At 49.1% G+C, this 26,697-nt stretch overlaps 12 protein-coding genes across 12 annotated transcripts; 7 read left to right on the top strand and 5 right to left on the bottom strand.

Annotated features, from left to right (window-relative positions):
• Nucleotides 1-857: 857 nt before the first annotated feature.
• On the bottom strand, nt 858-1,383 carry mbf1 (multiprotein-bridging factor 1; the record flags this gene model as incomplete). The annotated part of the gene is made up of 2 exons (XM_056887698.1): nt 858-1,166; nt 1,225-1,383. The coding sequence occupies 2 exons, from the start codon at nt 1,381-1,383 to the stop codon at nt 858-860; spliced, it is 468 nt and encodes a 155-aa protein (XP_056739389.1).
• Nucleotides 1,384-2,156: 773 nt separating this feature from the next.
• N7443_007641 (uncharacterized protein) lies at nt 2,157-2,791 on the bottom strand (the record flags this gene model as incomplete). Its single annotated transcript, XM_056887697.1, has 2 exons — nt 2,157-2,554; nt 2,602-2,791. The coding sequence occupies 2 exons, from the start codon at nt 2,789-2,791 to the stop codon at nt 2,157-2,159; spliced, it is 588 nt and encodes a 195-aa protein (XP_056739388.1).
• A 285-nt stretch (nt 2,792-3,076) lies between these two features.
• N7443_007640 (uncharacterized protein) lies at nt 3,077-3,577 on the top strand (the record flags this gene model as incomplete). Its single annotated transcript, XM_056887696.1, has 1 exon — nt 3,077-3,577. One exon carries the CDS (start codon nt 3,077-3,079, stop codon nt 3,575-3,577), a length of 501 nt encoding a protein of 166 aa, XP_056739387.1.
• A 375-nt stretch (nt 3,578-3,952) lies between these two features.
• N7443_007639 (O-methyltransferase) lies at nt 3,953-4,855 on the top strand (the record flags this gene model as incomplete). The annotated part of the gene is made up of 3 exons (XM_056887695.1): nt 3,953-4,012; nt 4,067-4,753; nt 4,811-4,855. 3 exons carry the CDS (start codon nt 3,953-3,955, stop codon nt 4,853-4,855), a joined length of 792 nt encoding a protein of 263 aa, XP_056739386.1.
• A 3,083-nt stretch (nt 4,856-7,938) lies between these two features.
• On the top strand, nt 7,939-8,841 carry N7443_007638 (SH3 domain-containing protein; the record flags this gene model as incomplete). Its single annotated transcript, XM_056887694.1, has 4 exons — nt 7,939-7,995; nt 8,052-8,454; nt 8,506-8,733; nt 8,786-8,841. 4 exons carry the CDS (start codon nt 7,939-7,941, stop codon nt 8,839-8,841), a joined length of 744 nt encoding a protein of 247 aa, XP_056739385.1.
• A 1,724-nt stretch (nt 8,842-10,565) lies between these two features.
• Nucleotides 10,566-14,098, top strand: N7443_007637 (ankyrin repeat domain-containing protein; the record flags this gene model as incomplete). The annotated part of the gene is made up of 3 exons (XM_056887693.1): nt 10,566-10,658; nt 10,727-11,240; nt 11,295-14,098. The coding sequence occupies 3 exons, from the start codon at nt 10,566-10,568 to the stop codon at nt 14,096-14,098; spliced, it is 3,411 nt and encodes a 1,136-aa protein (XP_056739384.1).
• Nucleotides 14,099-14,937: 839 nt separating this feature from the next.
• Nucleotides 14,938-16,513, top strand: N7443_007636 (AIM24 family protein; the record flags this gene model as incomplete). Its single annotated transcript, XM_056887692.1, has 6 exons — nt 14,938-14,977; nt 15,035-15,052; nt 15,102-15,485; nt 15,552-15,901; nt 15,963-16,160; nt 16,418-16,513. The coding sequence occupies 6 exons, from the start codon at nt 14,938-14,940 to the stop codon at nt 16,511-16,513; spliced, it is 1,086 nt and encodes a 361-aa protein (XP_056739383.1).
• A 335-nt stretch (nt 16,514-16,848) lies between these two features.
• N7443_007635 (translation initiation factor eIF2 subunit beta) lies at nt 16,849-18,083 on the bottom strand (the record flags this gene model as incomplete). The annotated part of the gene is made up of 3 exons (XM_056887691.1): nt 16,849-17,015; nt 17,067-17,862; nt 18,072-18,083. The coding sequence occupies 3 exons, from the start codon at nt 18,081-18,083 to the stop codon at nt 16,849-16,851; spliced, it is 975 nt and encodes a 324-aa protein (XP_056739382.1).
• A 357-nt stretch (nt 18,084-18,440) lies between these two features.
• Nucleotides 18,441-18,877, top strand: N7443_007634 (uncharacterized protein; the record flags this gene model as incomplete). Its single annotated transcript, XM_056887690.1, has 2 exons — nt 18,441-18,714; nt 18,774-18,877. 2 exons carry the CDS (start codon nt 18,441-18,443, stop codon nt 18,875-18,877), a joined length of 378 nt encoding a protein of 125 aa, XP_056739381.1.
• A 1,680-nt stretch (nt 18,878-20,557) lies between these two features.
• N7443_007633 (T-complex protein 1 subunit delta) lies at nt 20,558-22,484 on the bottom strand (the record flags this gene model as incomplete). The annotated part of the gene is made up of 3 exons (XM_056887689.1): nt 20,558-21,777; nt 21,838-21,906; nt 22,121-22,484. The coding sequence occupies 3 exons, from the start codon at nt 22,482-22,484 to the stop codon at nt 20,558-20,560; spliced, it is 1,653 nt and encodes a 550-aa protein (XP_056739380.1).
• Nucleotides 22,485-23,931: 1,447 nt separating this feature from the next.
• N7443_007632 (RNA recognition motif domain-containing protein) lies at nt 23,932-24,840 on the top strand (the record flags this gene model as incomplete). The annotated part of the gene is made up of 6 exons (XM_056887688.1): nt 23,932-23,951; nt 24,089-24,161; nt 24,227-24,333; nt 24,400-24,635; nt 24,703-24,738; nt 24,794-24,840. The coding sequence occupies 6 exons, from the start codon at nt 23,932-23,934 to the stop codon at nt 24,838-24,840; spliced, it is 519 nt and encodes a 172-aa protein (XP_056739379.1).
• A 463-nt stretch (nt 24,841-25,303) lies between these two features.
• Nucleotides 25,304-26,527, bottom strand: N7443_007631 (gamma-glutamylcyclotransferase; the record flags this gene model as incomplete). The annotated part of the gene is made up of 4 exons (XM_056887687.1): nt 25,304-25,822; nt 26,221-26,270; nt 26,327-26,358; nt 26,433-26,527. The coding sequence occupies 4 exons, from the start codon at nt 26,525-26,527 to the stop codon at nt 25,304-25,306; spliced, it is 696 nt and encodes a 231-aa protein (XP_056739378.1).
• Between the last annotated feature and the right edge of the window lie 170 nt (nt 26,528-26,697).

Raw genomic sequence — 26,697 nt, 5'->3', positions numbered from 1 at the left:
TTTCGAGGCACGGTTTCTCATTTCTTGATTACATGATCAACCGGAGTTGGTACCCCCTTTTTTATTGATTTGGTTTAATAAAAGATGGCTTGCTTCACATTCTGGGTTCGCCAGATATGAGTTCCTGCTGAGGTGCGTGTGAAGCCACCCTGGGCTACCCTAGGGTACCGCGGAGGATATGCATATCACGACATAGACAATACGAAGCTTTGCAAAACTTTAACCATTGGTCAGAGTACTAGGCTTTTTATTTGTAGATCAGGCCCGAGCTAGGCATTTTAGGCCCTATAGGTTGGTGACCGCACTTGGAAGCTGGATCGGATGCAAAGGCACGCCATGTGCAAGACATGAGTGACTAAAGTTGGGGATCTTCAACTCGGCATCTACTTCCAAGCGGCGAAGAGGGTCATTCGGTGCTGCTCTAACCGACCGTCTCTACGTAGCTTGTTAACCCACGCCGTCATATTTCACAAGGAAGATATGCAGCATTCTAATACTGATTTTATAACAAGCCCCAGGCTGGGTAGAATCTTGGACCCCGAAAAGTCCGGGATGTCCATAGCGACATCTTCAGAAGAGCTTAATGTTTGTCCTGAAGCGGAATAAATCCAGTTGAATTCGAGGTATCTCATTTATACATTTTTATGAAAATTTTCTCTAAGCCCATTTCCATGCAAGGCCAGCGCTAATCCGACCATCAGAAAAGGAAACCCAAAAAAGACAGCTCGTTTCATCTCGTGGGAAAAAAAAAGGACATATCATTCATCAGAAATAACCAGAAAAGCAAGAAAACTTCGATTTGTCCCGGTCTCATCCCAAGAAAATCAAAGCCGTGGGCTCACCCGCTCTTTATTTTCTTATTTCTTCTTGGGGAACTTCTCAGCGCCAATGTCGGTGCCACGAAGCTTGATGTTGAGCACACGCTCCATGGAGGCGAGAACCTTCTGGTCGGGTGTTGCGGTGCCCCGCTCGAAGTCCTGGATGATGGTCATGGTGGTGTTGCACTTTGTGGCGAGCTCCTTTTGCGTCATCTTGTAGCCCTCCTCGGTACGGCGGCGCTTGATCGCATCGGCGACGGCGTAGCCAACGGTCTTAGGCTTGATGATGTCGTCGCTGCGGTCGACCTTGGTCAAGTGCTGGCCCTCGGGGGCACCCGACTTCGCGGACTGTAATGGAGAGTTAGTGCGCCGTATAGATGGAATTGTTTGAAAAGGGTTAACATACGACGTTGCCGGTAGTGTACTTCTTCTCAGTGGCGAGGATACCGCCGGAACGCTGGGCGGCGTTCAAAGCGCTCTTGCCCTTGACAACGGTCTCGCGGGGGCCACCGGCGCCGCCGCGGGTCTTGCTGCCGATTTTGGTGACGGAGTTCCAGTCTTCCATTTTGTATGAGTTGTTGGAGGGTGATTAGAGGGTGTGGTGGTTGGAGGGGGTTGTGGGGTATGACGATGCTCGCGTGCGGTTGAAGATGCAATTTATACTGGCGGCACAGAAGCTTCTCGAGGGAGGGGAGTCAGACGCTAACCTGTTTGGGATTAGTGGCATTTCTCACTAATGCTCGGTTTGTTCACTTATCTCCGTCGTTATTTGTATTTTGAAGCTAAGGAGTATGGTTTTTCTTAACTCCACGAGTGATTCCGCCTCTTTTCATGGTGTTAACTGAATGGGTATGAGTTGGGGGTGATGTCAAAAGTTATGGTGCGATTCGGGCACCCTGCGATGTTGCCACATTCGTTTTGCCTCAACACTCAATGAACCCTGTCCTCAGACATTCTAACTAAGTGTTGCACTCAACTGCATCTCCTTCAAGTCGCTTTCTTTTCCCTACTAGTTTCCTGGGTCTACAGTATCTCGTTCCATTCAACGATCAGCCATACTTCAGATGAAATCATAGTTATAGCGCTGTGATCTCACCGACCCACTTGATGTCATACCCCTAGGGCCATTGCACTCAACCCTCAAAAGCGATACCCTAAAGGCCACTATGGGTGCAATTGATCCATTAGAGTCTCTCTTCAGTCATCTTGAGTCACATCGATTCCTATGTTGTTGAAGGCCTGATCACCAGTCCCGTTTGGGTCCCCGACTGCCCCGCAGTGAGGCTGAGTCGGAATACATGCAAAACAAACGTACTAAACACAATCCACCAGCACATTCTATGTCTCGCTAACATTATCATCGATGGTAGGTAATTCAGATCTCATAATCATGCCAAAAATCTCAAGATCTTTCCTTGCATCCTTGGCGGTGGTTTTGATATTCTTGCCCTCTACGACGGCTGCGTAAATTTCCTTCAATACCGATGTGTAAGGGTCCTCGTAAGTCTTCCGAAGGGTTGTCTCCTTATAGGTGCCATCGATAGTTTCCGCAATGTGTAGTGTGACTGGTGGCCCCTTTATGTCAGCTGAATCGTAATGTACGCGGATGGTCTTGGTTGGACTATATATTTCTATGTGGGCCACGAAGCGAAGAATCTGATCAAGCCCAGACTCATAAGAAACGGGGAAACTTAGGTAGAGGAAAAGAGCACTGTTTCGTTCGACAGCTTTTAGCACTGAACAGGAAGATTCGATTCAAATTCTTGAATGGTGTGCGACTTACTTCCAAATCGGGAAACCGAGATACGAGCCCAGGACTGCTTGAGGCATGCCAAGTACCTCACGCATGGCGGAGATATCATGACTCCCGAGCAGATTGAGGCCACGCCACTTTCTTTCGGGAATGTACCAGACTGGCCCACGAAAGTCGGATTCGGGCCGATGATATCTTGAAACTTGACCTGTTGTTCCATTTCTTTCAGTAATTTTTGGCACGTGGATCCTCATGCGAGCGGCCCAGTAAATGGGGTCCTCTTGGTGGAAGGTATGCAGTCACTTCCTCTCTACCCTGGCATTTTGATCCAAGCCAAACTAATGTAGTCTAGCTGTTTGGACACGATTTTTTTCCAATTGTTGCTGAACTACAGAACCTACTTCACGTGGAAAAAGTGATAGGTAGCATATCGAGGGTGTTCGTTGATTTCGGGTTGGACTCGCCCATCTCAAGTCTACCTCCTACATCTCGCTCTGCAGATCCTATGCTTGGCGCCGGTGCACTTCTTGACATCGGTATCTACCCCCTTACTTGCGCTGCTATGATTTTGGACCGTCAGATGCAAGCCACACCCCCGAAAAGGACCGAAGAGCCAGAAGTGGTGTCCAGCATGAGCTTCTCCAATGGGGTTGATGAACTGACCAGCGTCATCTTAAACTATCGGGCACTAGATGCTCAAGCTATTTGTACCGGGAGCTACCGTTTCCGATCCGCATCTGAGTTCTGTCATATTGAGGGTTCAGATGGAAGTGTATCTATCGGAGGTGTCGCTGGATCGAAGCCGCAGTTCTTTATGATCCGGAAGAAAGGAGAGCATGAGGAAAGGAGAGAATCTCATACGAAGGGCTGGGGATTCTGGTATGAACAAGATGCCATAGGCGAAGACTTACTGGCAAAGAGAAAGGAGAGCTCTATCATACCCCTGCAAGAGATAATGCGGATCATGGTGCTGCTGGACAAGATCCGAGCTGCAAATGGCTTGTAACACATTCAATATGAGCAGGCAGCAGTCAAATAAGGGGCGATTACTTCCATTTTGGACTTTACATACGCGCAATTCCCTTTTATTCTGATGCGTGATGATCTTCAGGGTACAGCTCGGGGGATCGCTATCTCCGAACGGAAAGGTAAGGTTGAGCTCGGATCCGCGATTGCCGTTTTGGGTTGCATATCTCCGAGAACCCTAAACGGCAGTATCTCCAGAAACCCCGAGCGACATGGTTGGCCCTGAAGAAGTATAAGAATCTCAGGATTACCGATTGAAATCAGTAGGATACAACGAGAATAAGCAGAGTCATCCACATAAACAGTTACATCATATTTCGTTTCTTACCAACCCGCAGGCGATACATAAGAGACAATGTCCAACCGACCAAACGCACCGCCTGCCCATTCCTTAGGCCAGAAGACATTTGCTCTGGTATGCCCATATACTATCTGTAAATAATGGATCTTTCTTCCTAACTATGATTAGGATGGACGCGAGGTCGACCTCCTTCATTACATCCACAGCCGACCCGATATCAAGCAACTGCGAGGAAGCCCGCAAAAAGTCGTTTCAGCTATTGATGAATATCACACAAAGTTCAACCCTCTCATCAATGTTGGTTCTGTCAAAGGTGCATTCGTGACCAATCTTATCGCCGAGCGCAAGCCGTCAGTGATGATCGAGCTGGGCGGTTATGTGGGCTACTCGGCCATTCTTTTCGGCGACGCGATCAGAGCCAACGGAGGAAAGCGATTTTTAAGTATCGAGAAGAATCCCGAAGCGGCGGCTGTTGCTAATCAGCTCGTTGACCTTGCTGGATTACGTGATACTGTCCGCGTCCTTGTCGGTGCTAGCGACGAGGTATTGCGGGAGCTTGTTGGTGATCGCAAGGAAATCGCCCAGGTGGAGATGATTTTCATTGATCATTGGCAAAAACTGTATCAACCAGACTTGTGGTTACTTGAGGAGTTGGACGTCCTTGTTCCCGGGAAATCCGTGCTTCTTGCTGATAATGTGATCATGCCTGGCGCACCTGAGTATTTGGAGTGGGTTCAGGCAACGACTAGGCAAAAAAGAGAGCTAGTCAAGAAGCTGGACGTTGGCTCGCTTACACCAAACCCTAACCTCGTGTATGAGACCAGTGTGTCTGAGTTTGACACTGACTTCGGAAAGGTATGTCTGGGTTCCATCAAGATTTCTTCATGCAAGATGCTAATCTATCGATCAAAGGATGGTATAGCTGTGACAAGAGTGGTGGGGAAAGAGAGTGTTTGAACTTTCAGATCAGGTGTGATTCAGCCAATTAGAATTCAAATACACCTGTTGCTTTATTTCCCCCACTTTTTCACGAAATAGACAATCTCACCTCTACGGGAAGTAGCTTCGATAATGCTGATCTCCACTGTGTCTTTATTTGGATTTCCGAGAGGCTTAGCATCACCGCAAAATAGAATGATGAATTAGGCAGGGAATTGAGACCGACTCTCATACATCAGAGATAATTGAACTATTTACTGTACTCACGCCTTGCTTGCAAAATATTTTCAATAGGCTAAATGGAATCAAGCACATCGATAAATCTAGGCCAGATAAATAAAGTGAACAGCTACACATTTGACAAGAAACCTTCAATAGCTCAGGCGAAGGAGAAACTATGTTGCCTACCGCTGGAGCGTGGCTTAGAATTGATAAACGAGACTCAAGGGCGCCAAGTCAGCGCCAAGGATATCCGCCAGGGCTCCGTTTGGTTTTTGTCAGCAGCTCGGATACCAGCCTCTTATCTCCGGCGCTGACCGATGTGTTTTGATAGTATCCCAGTACGTTTCTGGCCAGGCTCTCATGCCACCTGCTTACATTGCTCCACATTGGGTCCCACTCGATTTTGAACCTTGGCCTGAGTCCTCGTCATCCACAAGATAATGCCAACCAGGCTGTGGCAAGGTTATAAGACAAATGTTTCCTCTTTTGCTGAAATATCAGTAGATCTTGGGAATTCTCTTGCCTTTCACCTCTCTCTTGCGAACGTCGAAACTGCAGTGCTCAGTTCGTAGCAGCCATGTTTCTCCGGTCCATAGTCCCTTTCCTACTTCTCGTCGCATCGCAGGCCGCAATCGCAGCACCCTTGAGCTCTGCCAATTCACAACCCAGCGTCCATGGCCAATTATCCTCCCAGGGAATCGATACCGAGTCTCCGTTTTCATCTGCTCAATCTCGACAAGCCAAATATAATCCGGAATTGAATGAAAGACTGCCGACCCTTGGGCAACAAGGAATAGCCTTGCACGGGAAGGATGACCGAGAAAAGGAGCTTTCTCTTTGCGAAGCCGGCATTGTTCCTGCTTGTCGGTCTTCGATTGAAGCGGCACAGGCAGAGTCCCAATTGTTGGCTGCGACGGAAAAAATATACGAGGAAACGTCAACTCTGCCAGACGACAACGATTTCAATCGTGCTCGCTTGTTTCCTTCCGCCGAGTTCCTGATGATCTCTTGTGCGATAGTATGCGTTATCACGATTGCTCGACGATGTATACCTCAAGTTCCTTCTGATCGGAGCAACAGCAAATTGCAGCATGCTTAGGGATCCGGGACCTGGGAATTGTATTGTAGCGTTTATGATTCTTTTAATGAATCTCCTTGTTTCAGGACAATGCTTTCAAATGTTCGATTCGCTTTACCTTTCAAAAAGCCCATACCTCCATTGTTGTAGAGCCTGAAGTTCGGTTATTCAAGAGGTATGCATATGCCTCTGCCCAAAATTACGGCTTACCGCGTGTGCCTTTAATGGTAATTAGCTAAACCTCCTAGATATGGCGAAGAAGGTCCAAGAAGGTAAAAGATGTGACGCAATGGGATAGATCTTCATCAACTGCTAGTAGTCAAGTTCCACAGTATCAATTATTTACGAAATCATTAAGGCCGGTTCATAAGGAATGATCTCCACTCCTTAACTCTGGTTATCAGTATCCTCTTCCTTCCATACTGACACCTCTTTAAAACAAATGTCCTCAACTCGGAAGTAATACGCTGCTTGAGGTTCCAAATGGAGAATCTTTCCAAAGAACTTGACGACAATGAAGGTGATTCTGGGATATGATAGTGACCGGATGAGGACCCTCATAACCCAGAAGCCCCAAGCGGTCTCCTGTTTGGTAATATACGGCTGGCCGGGCGCCAGATACTGCCCATCCACAATCATAGGCCGTATTTGCTCATTGTATTGCGCAAGTGAAGCCGAAAGGTACGGGCTCTCTCCCTTGATTTATTTCTGGAGGTAATCTGCTAGCTTGTAGGCTGTGCTGAAAGCCAAGGTCATGTCCAGGGCCGAAATAGGAGACACTTTTGTAAATTTTTGGTAGGAATCTTCTGATTCTTAAGCCCAGCTGTCCATCTTCACTCACGAGACAGCGTCGTAGTAGATATGGTCTGTTGCTTTTGTCTCCCGGACGATTCTATCGCATTCCGACCTTAAGGGGAATAGAAGACTGGCGTGGCACCTGTCTTCTAAATAACAAGTTCTCTATTTACTGGGCTTCATTTGATTGCTGGAGCTGAGGTTTCCCAATACAATCACTCAGTTCATATGAAGAACCTTCATTCTCATTTCAATTTACTCGCCATTTGTGATTCTGCTTGGTACTACTATCATCGGGACTGTTACTGCTAAACTGGGGCAAGGTGGGAGCTACATATGTTTGTGTATATCATCCCGCGGATTGGCTTGACTGGTCTCATCTTTTACTGTTTCTCTTCTATGCCTGCGAAAGTTTAGATGTCATGAGTTGGACAACCATTGTCCCTCATTTCTCTTAATATTTACTCAAAATTGATAGTTATCTTTATCCAAGGCAAGTTTCTCTCGCGCACAGATTTCCTCTGGTGTGGGCAATTCCTATTGCCTGCAGAGAGAAGAAGGTGGAGGAGGGAGGTTAAATAGTAGATTCTGAGCTGCGTCACGATCTTTCAGAAATATACGGTAATATAATTTATTTCAACCAGTGTGCGGGGTAACATAAGTAATCGTAATACATCAGCTTTATACTTGAAGGAAATAGTCTTTCGCGATGTTATTGTGCTTGTTATGCCTTTTCCTGGGGACTGAGTGTAATCGTTCCCTTTTTTTTCTATCAATTCAATTAACAGGCATTGGTGGTGGGAACAGGGCATGAAATGGAGATTGGGGCTATGCGACTTGAATGCGCCAGGCACCAGGGCCGAATTCCACCTCCGCCAAGTCGCCGGTTTCCCCTGTCTCAAATACTTCCTTGTCTCTCCCTCTACACCCTCTTTGAGCCAGATCCTACCTTTGCCAACCTCTATTCATCATTGAAAAGCTTCCCTCGCGAGACCTTCCATTCGATATGGCGAACGAGCTCACCTCCGCCATGACCGCCCGGTCGCTCCGCATTGTCCGGAACGTAGGTCTTCTCACGGTACCTGAAGGTTTCCAAGTTCCTAACCAAGATGTGAACAGGAGCTGGAGTTCCTAGTCGACACCTCTGTCATTACCTCTTCCCAGCTTAACTCCATTCTTGCGCATTTGCCCGACGAGGCCGACACTCGCGTAGCCGCGGCTCGCCAGCAGCCTCGACAGACTTCACCACTGCAGCCTCTGCCCTCGCCCGTGCCCGTTCAGCCTGTCCAGTCTCCATATTCGCCTCCTACTGCGCAGATGTCCAATGCCTCGTTTAATGAGAAAGCTCCGTTGCACAACCAATACGCCTCCCCACCTCCCCAGGCCCCGCCGGCCTACCCCCAGGTCCCGCCGATCCTTGGTCTCGCCACGGCCTTGTATGCCTATACCCCTACTGACCCCGGCGACTTGGCGCTGACGCCGAATGATCGCGTTCAAATCATCGAGCACATGAACGAGGACTGTGAGTTTCACGCGCATGGTTAAGTTAACATCAAAGCTGATACGTTTATAGGGTGGCGCGGTCGCAACGAGCGTACCGGCATGGAGGGTATTTTCCCCAGAGCCTACGTGATTGTCATTGAAGAGAAGGGTCCCGGAGCCGTGCCTCCTCAATCTAACTACGGAAACATGCCTTTGGATGTTAGCCAGAGTGGAGCTTCCGCGGACCCGAACGACCCGGCTCAAAAGAGCAAGTTTGAGCAGGGCGGTAAGAAGTTCGGCAAGAAGTTGGGCAATGCCGGTACGTAATCCCCTATAATGATGAAAGATCGATGGTCTAAATCTGTGTTTAGCGATCTTCGGTGCCGGTGCTACAGTTGGCTCCAACATCGTGAACAGCATTTTCTAATTTGCGATTTTGTCGGATCCTTGATTATCATCTTTCGGTTTGCGATGAACAGACATCGGTTCTCGAATTTTTCATTGAAACGGCGTTGGTGGCGCGATTTGCTTTCAATCAACAATGGGGCTCGAAGGCAAAGCCCATTTCCAAGTCAATGGTCTTTTTAAATGCACCCTTTCATCTCTGGGCGGTAACTGAGAACATGTCCTTAATTATATCTGGCCTTGTGGATAAACGCCTCCCGGTCATCCCATGAAATGTTTGGCAATATTCGAACTATTTTCCACATCTTGTAGGACAACATGTCAGAAACTGACACCAAGGGAATACCCTTCCTCGATCCAAATGTCATATCGATCTGTGATGCTTAAAACACGATCATATATCGTAATCCAAAGTAGCAACATGTGAGATATTTATAGAGTCATATTATACTACTTACTCCTCATCATCTCGTTTAGGAATGCTTGTATCACAATGCATCTCTCGCTCTTCGCAGTTTCATGATTCACGCTTCTAGTTCAAAGTCATTTGAGCTATGCACACAAACTCATCAGACTGGATCCAGCGCTCAAATATAGGCCGGCCGCCTGCTGTTCCCATCATGCTGAACAAATGACCTTCCACCACAACAAGAGAAGTCATGACCACTTCATCACCAGTGAAAACACAATTGAGCTGCCGGCCAAGGCTCTCTTTTATAGAACACTCCAGAACAACACCTGTGTGCTTACCCTCGGGGTTATCGCGGGCCCCTATAATTGGCCCCGGTCCGGTGCCTCGTTGAGATATGACAGAAGGTCAAGTCGGTTTTCCTTCAAGGCTCTACTGGGGTGTCCTTGATATGGCCACTTGTGCGCCATTGGAAGGCACGATGGTTGATCTGTGGCATTTCAACGCCATTGGTAATTACTCAATCTTCACGGGTCCATCGCCGGGTATTCTGCTAGTTACCCAGCTGCTCCAGCTCGGGATTGATCCCCAAAATTACGCAGCTGGCCTCTAGGGTATTTATACCGACTCTTCGAGGTGGTGAATTGGAATGTGGCTGATAGATGTACATGGGAGGATGGAGATGAAGACCATTTTCTCCGCTACATATCCTCGTTCAAATGTTGGAAAGGTCCAAGTCTATGCTTATTATTTCGCGACGGGTTTTCATACCACGAGATCTATGAATATCCATGCTCAGGCTCAAACCAACGATGCTCACCAATATGGCACCTTTACGACCAAAAATACTGTTAGCACCGCGCGGCTATATTTTGAAGAGATATCACTGCGTGCATCATGGCTGTAGAGCGCAATACCTCGCACACTGCAATCCCAAGTGTTGAAAAATGAAGTTTCCCTCGGACTGGAGGTACAGATACAAACAGCGATCCATGACTTGTCGCCAGAAGTAGAGGATAATCTAGACCCACCGCCCGTGCCGCTCCCTATGCGGGCCGCGACTAGCGCAGTGACATCTCACCAGTGCGGCGCTTATAGGCACCCGGCTAGTACTTTAGTGGTTTCAACTCTAGACAATAATAGCATCGAAAGTTTATATGTGGCGACTTGATTTGCTATGATTACTGAATGAGGCGCTTCATAAGGACAAGGACGCACTGGCCACCCTCCTTTCCACGAAGGATTGGCGGAGGTTCGTTGTGACTGTGGCTCTTAATAAATAGGTGCTATTCCCATGTTCTGACGCTAATGAACTTATGATATGATGCTAAGTTACGATGCATTTAACTTCGTTGATTGTACTTTCTTTGGTGCCTTTCGTGTTAGCTGATGATTGGGACGACTTTACCAATAACCTTGCGACGGACTTGGTGAGTTGCGCATACTCGCGTGCAAACCACCAGTTTGGAACTGATACTGATGCGTAGATTCATTACAGGCACCTTTGATTACTTTATTCGGCGAACGACTCACCAAACAGTTCCTCTCAGAATCCATCAGCCTCGTTGATAATGTGATTTTCGCACTCTCGCCGCTTGGAGTCTTGACAACCGTCGTATCCCTCATTCGAGTCTGCGGTGGATCTTCTCTCCGTGCATTTGTCGGACGTGCACAGGAAGGACCTGCAGAGGCCGAAAGCGAACTCCTTTCATGTGTTTCAGAGTCCACCGCCGAGCTCTTCAACGATAGTGGCATTTCAAGAGTCTTCGGCCGACCAAAGGTCCTAGAAATCGTGGCATGGGAGAATGAAGATTCCATATCTGGGGAACGGTCCGTGGAATATGGGACTTTGCTTGATGCAATAACGAAAGGCGCGTGGTCGATCAAAGGGACAGATCGTTCGCTTGAAGACTGGTGTCAGATCCCGAATCTTTCTTTAAACAAAGGTATCAAGAGGAGGAATGAAGTTTGGTTCATCTGTACTGTTGTGCTCGGTACTGCCCTGCAGATAGGTCAGTCGCTCCGGCTTCGAGACGCTTATCGATAGCAATCGCTCATTTTGCTAGGCGTCATTGTTTATGCTATGATTACGGTATTCATCTTTCCGAGCGACTTCAAGAAGGACGGAAAGGCTGTGCCAAGCTACGCTTTTCCTTTCTTTATTATTGGGTCGGCTTTCTTGTTCATTGGCATGTTTTCTTCTGCGATCGTCATCGAGCGATCTTCGAAGGAATACTCCATCGAGCCCACGAAACCGAGTAAATTATACTGGCTTCAACCCGGTAACCAAAATGTCGGTGACCAGGTATTTGGTGCATTTATGGCCGTGGAAGAGGGTATGAACTCTACAATGACGAAAAACCTGCAATATATCAAATCGGTTCGCGACCAAAATTTTAAGGTTCAAGATTTAAATATCTACTTGACTGTTCTCTCTACAATGTTTGGATTTATCATTCAATTTATTGGACTCCGTGCACTTCACGCCTCCGTCATTCTTGCCTCGTTGGGAGCCACACTCCTCATGTCTATCTTGCGAACGTGTCTTAGGACAGAGCGAATGGCCCCAGATGAGGACAAATTGAAAAATGACCGAGAGATCACATCTCATAAAAATCAAGAGTTGGATTGCTTTGCATTTTATCTAGAGGATGTTCGGTGTTTTGGCCTGATTTCGTCTCCTCTGGACACGCCAGACAACTCATCGCTTACGGGAACAGGGAATACGGAGGCCTCCTTGGCTAAAAGACTGATTGAGACTAGAGCCCGCTTGGCCCAGCTTACTTCCTGCTCAGAAGACGGCTTGAGCGTTGCATGGGAAGGCATGCCAATTCGCATAATAGCCTACAGCCTGGCTAGAACCATCGAGGCTACGATGGACCTGATGTCGAGCTGGGGAATTGATTTCGGCAAGTCTTTCGAATTCCCGCTCGCCTTTGAATGCAAGTCAGTATCCACGAAGTCGGTAACTCCATCAAGAACCACATATATCATCAACCTCGTGAGATGCGGTGATGCCCTCAGATGGTGGATAAATCCCAATGAGCTCGAGGCCATTCTGGGTCTTTGGACTTGGTCCCTCTACAAGTCAAAGAAAGAATGGCGTCGACCACTTAGTCGTCTTGTTGGGCTTGACGAAGCCCAGGCAGAAAAAGAGACGACGTATCTCTACTTTTGTAAATGGATATATCGGCAAACAGAAGCAAGAATGGTCTCATTAACGACGATTGACTCTTCACGCCGTCTTTTTGGATTGGAGTCTAATGGTCTTGCACACGGCAGGGATATCTTGGTTGTCAAGAGAGAGAACGACTTGGAAACAATGGCAGCTCAGGACATCTATATCCGTTTGCTTCATAATGTTTTCAGTCAACTTACCGAGCTTGGCGGAGATGTTGATATGAGCGTGGGACTTCAGGGCACTTATGTGGCCGTGAATACGCGTATCAACGAGCTGGTGCACTGCTTTGAGGGTTGCAATCTAGGCTCCAGAGAAGACGCATTGCTGTGCATAGTTCCTGCTCTTGAGCATAATCATATATTGCCCTCTTTGGCAGCCGATTTCATCAGTCTCAGAAACCGCACGGACAAATTCGTTCAAAACAATGACTGGGCACAAGCATTTCGCCTTGTGGAATGGATCTGTCAGCGCTCTGTGGGCGTTGAATTTGAATTTTCCGTCTACGAATTCGGAAATCTCTGCCGTCGAGCACTGTTGACAAACGACAAGGTTGCACAACTAGAGGGGTTCAAGTACGTGACCAATTTGCTCGATTCAGATCCTCGAACTAGTTTTCTTAAGTCACGAAAAGTGAACTTGTCCCAGTCTCAAGTGAATCAACAATGGTGGGACACTTTTTCCAAACAGCTGGGATGGATGGCATGGAATATTTCGATAAATAGGCCAGGTATGGACTGGGTGCAGCTCAATCTCGATAGTATCAATCTTGATCACGACTTGGCTTCACCATCTGGGGCAAGCCATGGTACAGAAGAGACTATGGCTGGCGTGCGCGCTATGCAAGAATGGCTCACATTAGACCATCTGGATTTTGAACGCGGAACCACGGATACATCAGATGTTTTATGCTATTCTTGGGCACGTCAGAGAGGATTCAACGCTCTTTTGTACATGTTTCTTGTGCGATTGATAGAGCTGGGAGGAGAATGCCCGCCCCTCATCCAGTACGCCTTCACCATTGCAGCAAAATGCCACTCAGGTTGGGGAGTTCAAGTCCTCCAGCGGCGCCAGGCCGATATTGAGACTCTCAACGCCAACAGATTCTCAGCTTTGATGGAAGCCGTTGTCCTCGAGGACCTTGGAGCCGTTCAAACGCTCCTTGCGAATGGGGCGAACCCTAACGGAAACGATAGAGTCCGGGACAAGAGACCATTGATCTTAGCTGCCATGAAGGGGTATCTTGATATTGTGAAATTACTTCTTCTCTCATACGACGCTACCTTGGAGGTGACTGATTCTGTTGGGTTGTCTGCCTTGTACTGGGCAGTCAGTGAAAATCAGGTGGAGACCGCTCGCTTCTTGCTCTCTCATGGAGCAGATATCAACAGGGGTGTCGATGGCTCTACACCTCTTCACTCCGCCATAACAGGTGTTATCACAGAGAATCAAATGGAGATGATTCACCTTGTCCTGGAGCAAGGTGCTAATGTCAATCCCGCCGATGAAACCTCGAATCTTCCGCTAATGAGGGCGGCCATTTCATCAAAAGCCGACCTGGTTCGGCTCTTACTGTCTAAAGGAGCCGATGCCCATGCAAAAGATGATGAAGGCCTTACAGCACTGGACTGGGCGCGAAGGTGTGATTGTGAAGAGACAGCGGCTATTTTGGAGGATGCCATGGACCATTAATCTTCCAGAGGCACGGATAGACTAGGTAGCAGTATAAGTAGCTAGTGCTCGCTAATTCTTTCAAGAAATGGGTCTTGCAAATAGTGAAGTGACAATTTTATCCTAGACTCTGCGGGCTACCATGTTTTGACCCTACCCCTCGGGCCAATTATACTCACATCTCGGATCTAGATACACATCGGTATAGCGTGACTTGACCATATAAAGACCCGTCTTCATTTCAAGTTCAATCAACATTGCCGAAGCGCATATCACGTCTGAAACTGAAACGACGGTCATGCTACGGAAGGTTTCTTGGAGGTCCTTGGCCGGTTGTCGGCGCTAACATGCATGGCCAATGATCGCGCCGTACTCCACTTTGTGCTAGTGAGGCTGGCCCATCAGGTTGCGTATGTACGACTTGTAGGCGCCAGCTGGGATAACTCTGCAGTAGTCAGCTGTGATATGGCGGCAGGTCATCACCTGCCAATCTAACTGCTTTTTTGATGTGTTGATCGCCTCCCATGCCCGGCACAACTAAATATAGCCCCGGGGAGCTACCCCCGTGCGGAGTCGTAGCTCTTTCTCTCATTTTACCAAGGCCCCATCCCAAGCACCACCGGACTCCTTTTTTCCATTCTCTCTCTTACTTTCAATCGAAGCGGAATCGAGTCCTTACAGCCAGGTAATCTTGGTGGCATCGGTCCACATCCACACGAATACCTAAACAACTGCGCCGTCGCGGTTTCCCTGCCCCGCACCGAGACCAGTTAGTCGTACCAGAAGCGACGAAAGGAATTGAAAGAAAAGAAGAATTGACAATACTAGTTATAGTTCTATGGTCACTATTTACTCCTAAAATGGCGCAACAGCAGCATTACCCCCCGCCGCCCATGTCGGGTAAGTCATCAGCATCACGTTTGAGGCTTCCAAGGGATTCATACTGATTTTGAACAGCACCGGCGCATGTGACTTGTGTGTCTCTCCCAGTCGTAAATCTGTTCAGTTTTTTAATGTCCAGTAGCATTCCCGGGCCCTCCACAGGCACCTCCTCCTAACTTCAGCTACCCGCCTCCGCCCACACAAACACCTCCTGCAAATACGCACTATCCTGGGCCTCCGCTATCAGTCAGCCCCCCTGCAGTGAGCACGACCCCGAATGAAAAGCAGGCCAACCTTTATCAACAAAACTTTCACCAAAACTTCCACCAAAATGCTGCTGCTGCCCAGCACAATCATTCAATGATGCCTGGCGCACCGCCGCCAGGACAATTTACTGGTGCCACATCGACAAGCGATGACAATGTTGGAACATTCAACGGAGGCAGTTACCGGATCAGTCACCGTGATGTTAACTCGCTTTTGACGCTGCAGCTAGCAATGGGCTGCCCACTTACTGCAAAGCCCGGTATGCCTGTTAGCATCCAAAAAATAAATAGAAACCTGCTAATGTTCCTTTGTCCCATTCTCATAGGCGTAATGATTGCCATGTCTACAACCATGACCCTTAGGGGAACCGTTCATTTCGGCTGGAAGAAACTCCTCGCTGGTGGCGAAATGACCATGTCACAATATACGGGCCCCGGTGAACTGCTTATTGCGCCTTCAGTGCTGGGTGACATTATCGTTCTTCGCTTGAACGGTGAGGAAGAATGGAAGATCGGACGGGATTCCTTCTTGGCATCGACAGCCTCAGTGAGGCACAAATACCAGGCACAGGGTATTACCAAGGCCGTCTTTTCCGGGGAAGGTCTTTTCATTTATAAGATCAGTGGCACTGGTCTGCTCTGGCTACAGAGTTTCGGCGCCATCATCAAGAAAGATGTAAGTGTACCTAGGTTTAATACACGCTAGTTAGTCTTTGCTGACATGAAATGGTATAAAGCTTAAGGAAGGAGAAACATACTTCATCGACAACGGTCATCTCGTGGCATGGAATTGCAAGTACGAGATTGAACGTGTCGCATCAGGCGGTATTGTGTCCGGTCTAAGCTCCGGCGAAGGTCTCGCTTGCAAGTTCAAGGGTCCTGGAACGGTGTACCTGCAAACCCGAAACCTGAACGCATTTGCCGCGCAGATGAAGGTGAGTACTGCAAGTGGTTAAGGTGACAGCAAGAGCTGCATTACGATTTGAGAATGAGCTGCGATTGATTGGTATACTTGCCTTTTTGGTTCTCAATATGCATACGTTGGATCCGATCATACTTTATGTTAGCGTGTTTCCTACCAGTTGAAATTCATGATATGTACAGCTGCAAATTAGAGCCGATCTCTCTTTTTTCCACTCTCGTTTTTTTATTTTATTTTATTTAATGAACCCCATGTATAATCGCTTCCAAGGCCGAATACTCCTCTGCCTGGCATCCGCGTCAGAACACCGAGCCATCTTTTGGCTTTGAAATTTCTTTCAAGAAACTGCCCAGTCTCATCGCCTAGCTATTCAGCTGCTGCTGGATTCACCCGCTCTCAAGAACTATCCTACATCAAATCGTAGGAAGGAGATGGTCACTTTTCAGCTTCCTAGGAATAATATAGCGATAAATAAGTTCTAGAATTCTAGCATAATATAATAGGAGGTCATATCAGTCCATTTCATGCCAAACTATTTCTATCCTCAAATCATTGCTTCATCTCAACCCCCTAATCTTGATAGAAGATAAAGTGTCGGGGCCGTACTTTTATCCGCCAGAATCCGAGTAAGTGACACGCCAGAAAGAAGAGATACAAGAAACTCCCTCCTCCGAAAAATGCCAAACCAGTACAATGCCTGTTTAACCAGTGCGCTTTCTGCGGCCGACCTGTCCACGGAAACCAGTCTTGATGGCGGCGACCGAACGACGAGATCCGCAGGAGTTGCAGGTGACGAAGTACAGACGGTTCTCTCCCTTGTTGAGCTCGGTGTCGGGGCTGCGGCAGGTCTTGCAGGTAACGTATTCGACTGGAAGTTGTTAGCTAGGGAACATGGGGGGAAAGGTTGAGAGATACGTACCGATATACCGACGCAGGACGGACTCGATACCCTTCTGTTGGAAACGACCCTTGATAACGAGACGACGGCTGCCGTCGACGGAACCGCTGGTACCCAACTCAGCGAACAAGAACTGGGTGACGTGCTCGTCGGAACGCTTGATGCGCTTGCAGATGTCGGCGATGTTGGCGAAAATCGTACGACGGTTGCCCTCACGCAGACACTGGGGCGGGGGGATCTTGTACGACTTGGTGCCGCTGGAGAGCAGGTCGGGGTGGTGGCTCTGGATGAGGGAGAAGAAGCGCGAGACGAGGAGAGAGTAGGGGACGGCTTGCGTGTTGTCGTGTTGCCAGATACCGGTGCCGGCCTCGGGGTCGCCTTCAGGCACGGGCTCCTCAGCCTTCTCATCACCCTCCTCTGTGGCGGCGCCGGCCTCGGTCTTGGCCTCGGAATCGGTGGTCTCCTTCTTGGGCTTCTTCTTCTTTTTCTTCAACGCGGAGGGGTCGAACTCGCCGTCGGCGGCGGGGGTCTCTTCGCCTTCGCCGGCCTCGGTATCCTTGCTCTTCTTGGTCTTCTTCTTTTTGGAGAGGCCCTTGAACATCTCGGTGACTTCGTCGACATCGTTCTCTGTATGTGGGTATGATGTGTTAGCGGGTCCGGAGTCCAATGTGCGGGAATCGACCCGAGGGTTCTTAGAGATCGGATGCATACCAGCAGGCTTCTCAGCAGCCGGGGCGTCTTGAATTTGGCCGTTGGTATCCATGATGACGGATCCTTCGTCGAATGCGACTGACTTGCGCTGCTTCTGCTCAACTGCCTGTTTCGGTGAAGCACAAGGTTAGCGGTGGGGTAAAAAAAAATAAAGTGTGTTGAAAATGAGACGCATGAATGAAGAGATCCTTCAGCTGGGGCAAGCAATCGAAGCTCCGATAAGTGCTTTTGCTCCGCCGGGTGATCGAGGGGTATTGGGCAGAGTCAAAGAAAATGTGGGAGAATCGGCAAAAAAGAACAAAGGGTGTGACGTACGGCGTCCGCCATGTTGTGTGGTTGTGATATAGGATTCACTACACAGCTTGGGGTGAATTTGACCGGCGCTGGGTATCGCTGGTAATCAAATAAAGCAAGAGGTCGAGGATGTCGAATTTGACGCAGAACAGTGATATCCGCAGCACTGGAGAGGCGACCATTGTTATCGCGGGACGGTCACGTGGTCATGAGTCAGGATCCGGATCACCTGACCTGACGTTGAACATCAACAGTCAACAGCTTGCGTCTCCGTAGACCCATCTATATTAACACGCCGATGCTTTGATTTCGCCAGAGCAGTAGGCAGGCCGCTGCTCCTTTTTCTTTCATTCATTCCCTCTGAGATTACTCAATATACAACCGCCCACCATGTCCTCCGCTTCTCCTGCCGGGTCCAATCCCTCCTTCTCCTACTCCGCCTACATGGTCCCTTCACAAAACGCCTACGGCTCAGAGTCCGACGATGATATCGCTTCGCTTCCTTCAGAATCGACCACCGGCTCGGACCTAGACACTATGTCAGATGATTTCTCCGATGCCGAGGCAGAATGGCGGGAAAGCATTGAGCAGTTGGAGTTGCTTCTGTCCATGGTCCTTGTGCCTTTTATTGGCAAATACCTGGGAAGGAAATGCGCATACTGGGGTACGTTGCACTTTTGAAGATGATCTCGGGATAATTTGCTAACCTGGCCCTCAACTCAGGCTGGACTAGCTTCATGCAATGGAACTACCCGGTCGAGGTCGTCATGAGGAACCCAGCCGCCTTCAAGGCTGCGGGTGTGATCGAGGCTGCGGCAACCATCTGATTTCAGAAGAACGGTCACACATTCATCACCCAAGTCGGGAACACGAATCCCACAACCTGCACCGTACAGTAGTCCCACCCACGATCACCACCCACCAGCTATTCGGCCGAGATAAAGCTTGGTGAATAATTTGCAACACACCTCAACTGGCGTTTAGGAAAAAAAACCAGGGCTTCTTTTGATACTTAGTGGCCAACCTTTACATCGGACTGGCACCTCAGATCTTAAGCACGGAGAACCTGTACTCAGCTCTTTGCACATTCCATACTTCCTTTTTCAGATGTTACACCATCGAGATTGTTTGATACCCAATCAAATCATATATTGCAAATAAGGCAGCAGCCTCCTCTGTCAAAGTATCATGTATCTCTAAGCTCCTTCCAACTCTCTTCAACGACGTCAGTTCACGCTTTATTCTCTGTAGCGGCGCTATGAATCACATCAACCAAATCCTGCGGTATGCTTAGCATCACGCAATGTCCCGCTTCACACTCATGTGTCTGCACAACCCCTTCCCCGGGCATAGCTGCCATTATCTGTTTTATAGAAAGCGGGATAGAAGCGCCCCGCTTGCAGAACAAGTAGTGTGTTGGCACATCGCAGTAGGCCTCATACGTGAGAGGACTACAGAAACTGGGCTTGGCTTGGTAGACAAGCTTTGCGATATATTCCCTAGTGTCGGAGCCTTGCGTGTCTTGAGCTTCGCGTTGCACACGATCGATCAATCATAGCACAGCAATACCTCAAGGCGGTCTGCATTTCTAATATTAGTCTCGTTTTGCATGGTTATATTGGGCACCGGAATGCTCTATAGGATAGGTCGTCTCTCGAGGGACAACTCATTGCGGCTTGAATGCGGGCCTTGTACGTGGCCACGATGGTGGTGCGGTGCAGCTCTGAGCTATGCTTCGAATCATCGCTTACCCCGTCAGGCAAGCTCAGGTTCTGCTCAAGTAGCAAGCTGCTCCCTCTCTCCGAGCTATATTAAATGTCATTTCTTGGATGATTGGCTCATTCCCTCCAGGCTTTCGTTGTAACTTAACACCATGGACTGTAATATCAGATTTGCAGCGGGTCATCCATCCCAGCGAAAATTCATTACTCGCTTGGCCTATGTAAATGTGCCCAAATTCTGGCAATTGCCGAAAAGTTTGGCCCTGCATGATCATGTGGACACAGGGTATGCAGCCATTCGTGAGTTTAGACAGTGGTAGCGCACTCAAGAAAGACTGTCCCACTTCTCTGGGTGTGGAATGGTTGGATTAGGGTTTGGAGACAGGCACCATAAGGCTGCACAGATAAAGGTGGGTGGTATATCTAGTAAGTTCGGACTTTGATTGGATAGGGTAGGTTTCACCGTCGTCAGAAGATCGCAGGAGTCACGAAAGAGCTGGCTTTTTGATTCATGGGCAGAAAATGACATATTAAGGATTGAATGGGATTTAAATTACTGCAAGTTTTATTGTAGCGTTAGCTCGCCTAAAGTTACATGTTCATGGGCAATGCGGAGTGCGCTGGAAAGATAAACAGGTAAAAGTCTCGGAGACAATGCGACCCAGCGTCATGCGCCAGCATTGTAATTAGTGAATCATTCGTACCATAGCTGATCTGAATCCCATATAAATTTAGAGGTTTGATATTTACTATATTCTCTTTGGAAGAAAGAAGACCCAGCCCTGGTCAATATAGCTTGTTCCGGCGCCAGAACCCGGATGGCAATGTTGTATGCTTGAGAACTGGGGCGGTTGTCAGAACAGAAAATGGCTGTCTCGAGCTGGTCACGGGTAATATTCGGGGGTCATTTGGACGTGTTGCAAGCTCGTCCAGTGCGTGATGCAATGGTATCGCTTGTGATGCGGAATGTGTAATTCCAGAATCTAATCGATCTAACCGCTGGGAGCGTATTGAATCAACGGTCAATTTGGGTTGTCTTTCAGCTGAGAAAACTGTGTGCTGATCGACTTCCGACGTGGGTTGAGTCTTTGAACTCTGACGAGCGGGCTCCAGGTAATTATCTGAAGTTTCCATGATTGCGCAAAACTCTGCATCTAAAGCTCGAAAGAAGGCATCGGCATCAGTCATGTAGGGGTTGCCCACTTTTGGACACTGCAATGAAGAGAGGTTGCTGAGGTCATTCCCGTTGAAATCACGTTGAAGTTGCGAGTCCCAAACGACATCTCCCGTGCATGTTTTGCTCATATCCGAAGTTGTGTTCCTTTTCACGGTTGTAACGTTGAGTTCGGAGTCCAAATTCTCCGCTACTTCCTCGATATGAGAAATTTGTGTGCCTGGCTTTTGCGGAGAATTGAGAGTAGAGGCAGGCTGAAAGGTTGCTTCTACTCCACCGACATTTGACTGCCAAGATTCTTTGCGGGCTTCCAGGAGCATCTTCAGCTCGTGAAGGCTGTAGTAATGCTTTGAGCCGATTTCAACTTCCGGGCTCGTTTGGGGCTTCGGAAACAGGCCGACATGTAGAATGTTAAGCAAATGATCCTCTACAATGGCACTCAGTGATGCTGTTGCCCGGCCACTCTCAGACCACGTATATGGCGAAAAAGACCGACTTTCATGTGCAGCTTTTGCTGCCTGTCTGTCAAGGTTTCCTTCACCTGGTGAAGCAATCGTCGCTTTCACCGGGTCTGCAAATTCCGTTGTTTTGTTGGGTGAGAGCCTATGGCGAGGCCTAGTAGCATCAATCCGCTCAATTCGCCCAATGAATGCATTTGTCAAACATGCATCCAGCTGTTTTGAAACATCATGAGACCGAAAGTTGAATGAGTCGTAAATATCGCTTGTTTGCTTTGGCTCTCTGCGTTCATTGACGGCAGACATAGAGACCCGCCCGTTGCCTGGAGTCTTCCGCGACAGGAGATTTGTTTCGGAGAATGTGGCATTGAAAACTTTCAGTTCGAGTTAGCTAGCTTTCCCCATATCAAAAATTGTAATAAATGAGAACTCACCATCGCGAAGTTTAATAGGAGATGATGCCCTGCCTTTGCTGAAATTCCCAGGCTTGCGGGATTGGTGAGCTGAAGAATTGCTTAGAGAGACATCAATACATTCAAGCTGGCGGTATTCATACCGTCAGTCTGTTCCGAGCAACATTGGACGCATGAAAACCATCGTTCATGCTCTGCTTCCTGCTCCGGCGTTGTCTTTTGGCCCTTTGTTCGGGGACTTCTGACGGACCCCTTATTGAAGAACCAGTTGTCTTTAGTTTGAACCGATCTTTCCGAGTCATACGTCTTGGTTTGCGCTCAAACTCGTTGATCGCTTTCACCGAGCGTGGCTCGTCTCGAGGGAGTACCTCGCGAGTAGGCGTGTCCCTCGTCCGCTTCTTGGAATGGAACCATCGAACTTGTGGAGTGAAATCCGTCGACTCCAGCACCGCTGGGACGCATGTCAACAGATGTTCTAGCCCATTATCGTCCGTATAACGAGCAAATTCGGTGAGAGTAGGACATGTGTATGGCGCTCCAGCCGACACTCCTGCACCCGATGTGCCTGAAGCTTGATCACCATCTGTCACTTTTGACAACCATCGATATATTGAGTTGTTAGATTTCTGCATCGTCAATTTTCTCCATCGCCAAGATGCGAGGTGCATTTGAAGTTCGAACTCTGATAAAACTCGTAACAAAGTTGAGTAAACAGAGGGCACGCAGCTAGCTGTGTTCGGGAAGCTGCGGCCGGTAGTGCCTTCTTACACCCCTCCACATGCACATACCGGGATCCCTCGTCCAGTTCCAACTTTCGCCATCGTGCCACCGCAGGGAGAGGGTCTTTCAGGCTATCCTTGATTTTACATGCACCGAGGTACACACCATGTCCTCCCACGGGTTACTCGTGCAGCAAGCAACATAGTCAACGACCAACATAGCTCTCAATGCCAGTCTGAAATTATCATCAGGATTAACTTACCTTGGCATTGGTTCAAGCGAGACAACCTTGGAATGGTCTACTTTGGAAACTGAAGCATGCACTGATCATCGTCTACCTCCCGGAGTCTTGCCGATGTACGGCCCTAAACGGCATGTGGGCCACTCTTACCCCTCCACCATCGCGTGTATTGGTCGGGGATCGCGGTCGGACTAGAGTCCAAGCCTGACAGGGAGCGAAGCCGTCCCAGGTGCGTTGTATTGTGCATGGCCAGACCCTTCTACGTGCAGCCGAGCTCGCAAAAAGAAAAAGGGGGCGCTGTCAAAGAATCTAACAGCATTGCAGATGTGCACACCGGGACTCGCAATGCATAGAGCTTGGTGAGCTACGGTTTACACCTTTCCAGCTGAGGCACGCCAGCGATTCCACAGATCGCGACTTGTGGAGGCCCCGCTCAAACCCGCGATATGCCCCCAGTGTTCTCAAGGTTGGGGCGTTTAGTCGTCATTTCTGATCCGTACTCGGCCATGCCATTTGATATACCCAATCTGAGTAACCCGGGATCCGCAACGGTTGTAGAATGTGCGCCTTTTCAAGGCCATCACGCAAAAGAAAAAGCAACTAAATGAGGGGCACGGGGCTCAGCATCAGCCGATACCAAGCTAGCGTGGCTCATCAATTAGATCCAGCCTCGGGTAACATCTGATTGATTGAGCGCATTCTGAATACGCCACTGGGTCCCGAGAATCCATCGGTTCAGAGTTTAGACGGGCGGGACTCGCTGTTAAAGGCCAGAAGAGCACTATCTTCAGCTGCAGACTGCGGCTTCCCCCACTCTTATCCAGCTCGTGAAAGTCCTAGCACCTTCCTCTCTGCGTTGCGCATTCCTTGTCTCATTCGTCCCCAAGCACAGAAGCAGTAAGCATCATATTTCCCTTGAGAGCCCTACGATTGGCGCCAGGCCCAGCCCAGGGAAGCGGAAGCCTTGAGGCTAAGGCAGTGTGATTGTTACACGGGTTTGACTGCTGACTTGTTTCGTAACCAGGATCTTCTCGCCCGTCACAACCTCTACCTTTTCATCCCTTCTCTGAATTCCGTGGGTCCTGCTTCCCAGTGTTCCTTCCTCTCGCTTCTAACGCATATTCAGCGTTTCTCGGTGCTTTCATATCTCTATCATGGCTAAACTTTTTGTTCAGTAAGTTTACTTTCACTTTTTTTTAAGTTTCACTTTGCTTTCATCTTGTGGGGGTTTGGTTTTCTCAAAAAAATATCCCGCTTTCTCCCCGCTTTCCCCGTTGTGATCCCATACTGACTCGATCACTCGATCTTCAGCGGCCTTTCATGGCACACCAATGATGATACTCTTCGCGACGGATTCCAGCAATTTGGAGAGATCCAGGAAGCTGTTAGTGATCTACAGTCCCCCACAAGCCTTCAGATTGAGCCGCAGCCTAACCCGAATCCTCACAGATCGTCGTCAAGGACCGCGCCACTTTGCGCAGCCGTGGGTTCGGCTTCGTCCGTTTCGCTACTGATGCTGAAGCCGATGCTGCAATGAGTGCCATGAACAACCAAGAGTAGGTTGTCTTAAGGCTGTCGCCTTTCTTTTTGTCCGATAATCAGACCACTCATCCATCTTATAGATTCGACGGACGTACTATTCGCGTCGACAAGGCCTTTGACCGCCCCCCTCGTCCTGAGGGTGGCTTCCAGGGTCGCGGCGGGTACAACACGCAGCCTGGTCAAGGTTACCAGGGCGGTGGTGGCGGCTTCGGCGGCGGTGGTGGTTATAATCGTGGATATGGTCAGCAGCAGCAGCAGCAGCAGCAACCCTACAATGGCAACGGTGGCTATGGCGGTGGCTATGGCGGCGGTTATGGTGAGTATATCCTGCTTACTTCAACCAGATCTATCAAATTCCGTTAAATGTTCTAACCTTCTTCTAGGCGGTGGTCAGAATGCCGGATACGGTGGCGGTGGTGGTGAGCATTTTTCCCCAAGTACTTTCCGTTTCTCAAAACTAATTGATAGACCCAGGCTGGCGCAACAATAACCAGGCTCCGGCCCCCGAGCAGGGCAACTAACGTCGCGAAGTGCGCTTTGCCCCCAATGGCGTCTCCTCCTGCTTGCATAAAACTATCATCGAATGCTTTTCTTTTTACAAATGGATTGACGAGACATGGGATCTAATGCAGTGCGGATCGGCAAACGACGGGATCTGGTTATGGAATGAATTACGCGACGGGTTTTTCCTGATTTTGATTTTTCACGAGGCAGCTTTGCCCTCAATGCCACCGTGGTAAATATGACTATTTTGGGATTCTTTTGGCTCGTGTCTCTTTCGCGCCAGCGTGCTCTTTGTATTTCGTGGCATTCGTGGATGAAATGTTTCTTCAGTACCTACACATTTGAGAATAATGGCTCGTCCGAGGTTGGCATAGCGCAGTCTTCGAGATTCAGCATCATGTCCGATGAATTTGGCTCTATCATGTCATCCATCCCATGGAATGAGATATCTACCCCACCACCCGGTAGTCATCTAATATTTCACTCAATATTGTCTCCCTTTGCCACGGCCTCAGCTGTCGCCAAAGATCGCTTGACATTCTCCTCGGCCTCCCTCTCTTCCTCTTCGCCCTCACCCACAGCCTCTATCGCCTTCACCCGTCTGACCAAATCGGTGACATGTACATCCGCCGTCCCCAGCCCCAGACCCTGAAGCGATTTCTCCAGCAGATAGAGATACTCGGTCCCTTTCCCACTCTGTCCATGTCCAGCGCTAATAAACTGCGCAACATCTTGCGGCTCGCGCTGCGCAGGATCACGCAGAAACTGCGGGTTGCTAGGCTGCCCGATGTACACCATGCAGATGATCGGAGCGAGGTCTCCGGCGACCATCGTGGAGCCCTCGGAGAACGGGTGGAAGGGCGTGTAGTGCACACTATATCCGTCGATCTCGCGCTCGTCGAGGTAGTCGTGGACCTCCTCCGCATGTGAAGAGGGGATGTGGTACGCCGCACCCCAGACCTTGCCTGTAGAGGCTGATTCGGACTCGACCTTCGCTAGCTATTTAGTTGTTAACCACGTCTCCACAACCCCCATCAAGTCATCAACGTCTTCTCGATGGACGAGAATAAAAACCCTACCGGATCATCAAGCGTTTCCCAAAAATTCCGCTCAATAACAGTAACAACCCTCCCGGGCTTCTCAGGTGTGCCTCGATGATCGGTACTATTGGGTGGAATCAGCCTCCTAAGTCCCGGAACGACAGGCGATACCCGTAAGCCCCAGCCGCCAACCAGCAACATACCTAGCCTAAAATAGGAAAACGCCACGGCGGGCCTGCTGTCAGCTTCCGATTGCTCTAGACTCGATGCCATGATAACGGCACTTGCGATCGACATTCCCAAACTTGAAATTTGAAACTTGGAACTTGCTAGGAAGTTGGATCTTGGATTTCCTACCTGCCAAAACCGACGCACGTAGCCATCGATGTAGCCCGGGACCCGCTGGTCTGTGCGGTAGCCGTCAGTTACAGGGCAGATCTTACATGTATCACATCTCACGTACCGTAGTGCGGCGGTGGTTTCCAGATCAAGCTCCTGAGCACGGCATTAGTGGGATTGTTCAGTATTCCAATGAATCTCGCTCCTAGGCGAGAGCTTGATCAACTAACCCGTATCCAAAGACCCACAGATCACCATTAGGAAAGTGGCTCTTCCATGTGCGGCCGCCGGGATGGACCTGGTGGCCTTGCAAGCTGGCAGCCATGGTTGCTGGGATGTTGATATGTGCTGATGCTATGGTTCGATGGTGGATCGATGGGTGACTTGGTATGTTGGTTGGGCGGCGGCTAGGATCTTCCAGCCAATGCCGTGAACGGGATGAGATGTCACTGTTGGTGGTGTTTATGTATTTGGTTTCCCGCCCCGCGTATACTT

The sequence above is a fragment of the Penicillium atrosanguineum genome, assembly GCF_028827265.1.
Source record: "Penicillium atrosanguineum strain IBT 20685 chromosome Unknown utg000006l_segment0_segment0, whole genome shotgun sequence".
Lineage (NCBI taxonomy): Eukaryota > Fungi > Ascomycota > Eurotiomycetes > Eurotiales > Aspergillaceae > Penicillium > Penicillium atrosanguineum.
Note: the sequence above shows the minus strand (reverse complement) of the source record. Positions and strands in the feature narration are given on the sequence as shown.